Here is a 3,801-nt window from a genome sequence, read left to right as displayed (position 1 = left end):
CACCGTCAAATTGGCGGGTTTTGACGGGGCGGGACGGGCCGGTCCGCCGGGCCGAAGATTTTTATTTTTCTTTTTTTTTATTAAATAAAAAATTGATTACTATTATAAAATTAATAATTATAGAATTTTTAAACACTTTTTTTTATTTTTTGTTTTTATTCTTCTTTTAGTTATTAACTTTATTTATTTTATTTGACAATTTTGTATATATGCTCAAATTATGTGACTTATTTTTTAAAATAAAGATGATTCTATTGACAAATATTATTTTGAATAATTTTATTGAAGTTAAAAATTTTAAAAAAATAGTAAAAAAATTATATTATAATTTGACTATTTTTTATTTGTATTTGATTTTTTAATTATTATTTTTTGGTTAATTTTAATAAATTTTATTTTAAAAAAAAAGAAGCGGGCTAGCCCGCCAACCCGCCAATCCGCCATAAAGTGGGGCGGGCTAGCATTTTGAACCCATTTTAGTTGGCGGGGCGGGACGGGGCAGGTTGGGGCGGGCCGGCCCACTTTGCCACCCCTAACACTATTAATAATATGTAATTACAAATATATTTTTAATTTTGCTAATGAGTAATAACTCAAATGGTATAGTCTCTTCATAAGAGGTTGCGGGTTCGAGTCTCCTATCTTTGGTAAAAAAAATATATTTTTAATTATACATTATTAATATATTTATTTCTTCTATATTCACTTACTTTTTTTGTTTATTGCATAGGAGTACATAAAAATTTAAAATATAATATTTTATGGCTCATCCCTTCCTAATAAAATAACAAATATTCTACATATTTTTTATGAATAACTTTATTAAATAGAATTTTCAAATTAATTATATAATTATTTTTACTTTTAAATTGTGAATATTTTAAAATATGTTACAAAATATTTGAATGAATTTATTTTTAATGTACTGATAATATAAAAATAAGCAATAAGTAATTATTTAATGCTCAATATGATATTGGTTATTATGATAATTACATGAGAATTGAAACGGTTATCTCTCACTTCTCTCCCCACTATCCATCAATCTCTCTTAACAGTTATTTTTTTTTTTCAAATTTAAATTAATTTAATTGGATCATAATTTAATTTAAATTTTTTTAAAAATAAATATATTTAATCAATTAGTAATAAAAAAGAGTACATAAAAATTTTTAGTTTAAATTATGATTCAATTGGATTGACTTAAATTTGAAAAACAAAAATAACTGTTTGCCAATTATTAGGAGAGATTGATGGGACTAAGAGTGACAGGAGTACCCGAACCCGCGGGTACCCGAAACGGTTATGAAGAGAGATAACCGTTTCAATTCTCATGTAGTTATCATAATGACCAATATCATAATGATCAATATTATTGCTTCTCATTAAATAATCTCTCTTTTTGAGTACTAATTGATCAAATATATCTATTTTAATCTCTTCTACTAATCTTTTTATATACTAATTGCATGCTAAAAGTTTGGATTATTGATAATATTAAAAGTTTTTAGTTTCAATTTTTTTTTTTAAAAATACATATATCTCGTTTACACTGTAAACGCGTGTTAATTTGACTTGCCATATCTCGTTTACATACGTGAAAAATTATTTCGTTTACACTGTAAACGAGATATGGTAAGAAAATTTAAATCGGTAAATTCTCGTAAAAATATTTATTTCGGTAAATATTATATTTATTTTATTTATTAAAATAAAAAATTCCAAGTTTTGAGTTATACAGATTTTTCTGGATTTAAATTTATATAAATGTATTTTTATGGTTGATTGAGTCTTTTTTGTATACTTGTTCTGAACTGAGTTTGTTTGTGTGTCATCATTAGTTAGTAATTTAAGTGCATTTTAGATTTAAATAAGGTGCACTTTTGGTATGTGCTTGTTTTGAACTAAGTTTATTTTTGTGTCGTCAATATTAAGTAATTTTCATGCATTCTAAATTTAAATAAGGTGCACTTGGTTTGTACTTGTTTTGAACTGAGTTTATTTGTGTGTCGTCATCATTAAGTAATTTCACTATATTCTGGATTTACATAAGGTGCACTTAGTCTATGCTTGTTTTGAACCGAGTTTGTTTATATATCGTCATCATTAATTAATTTTGGTGCATTCTGAATTTAAATAAGATGCACTTTTGGTTTGAATTTATTTTGAACTGGGTTTGTTTGTGTCTTGTCATCATTAAGGAATTTCGGTGCATTCTGAATTTGAACTGTTATACGTATAAGAAGAAGACGACGATGATGACAATAACGATAACAATATCGATAATGATAATAATATTAACGGATGAGGAGGAGGAAAATGAAGGAGGAGATCGAAAAAATTCAAATGAAAAAAGAGAGAGGAGGAGGAGATGAAGGTGGTGGTGTGGTGGTGACGACGACAACGACGATAATGAAAGAGAAAGATGAGGAGAACGGAGGAAGAGGAGAAGAAAAAGTAGGAGTGTAAGAAGAAGATGTGGATGAATACGATAACATAGAGTGTGTGTTTAAATGTAAAATATATTATAATAATTTAGTTGAATTTGATTAAATATTTTATTTGGTAGCACAGCTTTATTGATCTTGGTAGACTGGTAGAGACCAAAAGACAGATAGTGGCAAGGTTTGATGTTTTGAAAATTTGGAGTAACGGTTGTGCGGGGTGGGAGTATGTAGAATCTGACGGTGCTTTTGGTGGATTGTTGTTAATGTGGGATGAGGGTTTTTTTAAAATTAAAAATTGCTATAAAGGTGAGAGATGGTTGTGTGTGGAAGGTATTCTGTTGGAGAATTCTATTAACGGTGCTTTCTTCTTGGTTTATGGTGCACATGCTAGAGATGAGAAACTTGTTGTGTGGGAGGAGTTAAGTTATGTGTGTGTCAGGGCCCCTTTTATTTTTTGGGAGATTTTAATGAAATTGCACAGGTGGAAGAAAGGCAAGGCACTGATAGCTTGTCTTTGTCAGCGCAAGAGTTTAAGGATTGGATAAATGACATGGGATTGGTGGACTTGCCAATTGCTAACTGGAAGTTTACATGGTTTAAAGGACGCTCTTGTAGCCGTATTGATAGAGCCCTGGTTAGCCCAGAATGGCTTGAGGCGTTTCTAGAAACTCGCTTAAGAGGCGGTCCATGGGGTTTGTTAGATCACTGCCCTATTATAGTGGAAGATAAGAGGATAAGGGACGGACCGAGACCGTTCCGTAGCCTTGATTCGTGGTTTACACATGAAGGATTTCTAAGGATGGTTAAGGAGGAATGGAGAGGGTTGAGAGATATACAATTCACTGATAAATTAAAAGCATTGACGGGTCCCTTGGGAAGATGGCACAGAGACAACTTTGGTGACATGGACAAGAAAATCATGAAGTTTGAATAAGAGATTAAGAAAATTGACGACATGGTTGGTAATGGGACGTATGATGGAACAGTGGAAGCAAGGAAGAAGGCCTTAGTTACTTGCTGCGAGAAGTGGTATGTGAGAAAAGAAATACACTGGAAACAGATGTCAAGGTCTAGGCATGCGAGGCACATGGATAAAAACACGAGGTATTTCCATAATTTAACTTCTGCGAGAAAGAGGAATAATAGAATTGATGCTCTGGTCATTAATGGAAGGTTGATAAGGAATCAAGTGAGGATTAAGATTTCCATAAGGGAGTTCTACAAGGAGTTATATCATCAAGAGAAGTCTCCGATGGTAGGGTTCAGAGATGGGCTGGTGGAAAGGATGGACGAGGAGGATGCTATGGCTCTAAAGATGTTACCAACACCTGAGGAGGTTAGAGAGGCAGTGTGG

At 31.6% G+C, this 3,801-nt stretch overlaps 1 protein-coding gene across 1 annotated transcript; it reads left to right on the top strand.

Moving 5' to 3' along the window:
- Positions 1 to 2,304: 2,304 nt before the first annotated feature.
- LOC148547512 (uncharacterized) lies at positions 2,305 to 3,381 on the top strand. Its single transcript, XM_088495477.1, has 3 exons — positions 2,305 to 2,465; positions 2,575 to 2,875; positions 2,929 to 3,381. The coding sequence occupies exons 1-3, from the start codon at positions 2,305 to 2,307 to the stop codon at positions 3,379 to 3,381; spliced, it is 915 nt and encodes a 304-aa protein (XP_088351603.1).
- Positions 3,382 to 3,801: the final 420 nt, after the last annotated feature.

Source organism: Arachis ipaensis, chromosome B8, assembly GCF_059453495.1.
Source record: "Arachis ipaensis isolate K30076 ecotype BB chromosome B8, ASM5945349v1, whole genome shotgun sequence".
Classification (NCBI taxonomy): domain Eukaryota; kingdom Viridiplantae; phylum Streptophyta; class Magnoliopsida; order Fabales; family Fabaceae; genus Arachis; species Arachis ipaensis.
The sequence above is the reverse complement of the archived record's forward strand: the minus strand, read 5'-3'. Positions and strand labels throughout refer to the sequence as shown.

What these genes read in the sequence shown, in the direction of transcription:
- LOC148547512 (XM_088495477.1), top strand. Translation starts at nt 2,305, where the DNA reads ATGAGGAGGAGGAAAATGAAGGAGGAGATCGAAAAAATTCAAATGAAA. An exon ending in GGAGAAGAAAAAGTAGGAGT is followed by an intron (nt 2,466 to 2,574) that starts GTAAGAAGAAGA and finishes TTGGTAGCACAG; the next exon opens with CTTTATTGATCTTGGTAGAC. An exon ending in TGTGGGAGGAGTTAAGTTAT is followed by an intron (nt 2,876 to 2,928) that starts GTGTGTGTCAGG and finishes GAAATTGCACAG; the next exon opens with GTGGAAGAAAGGCAAGGCAC.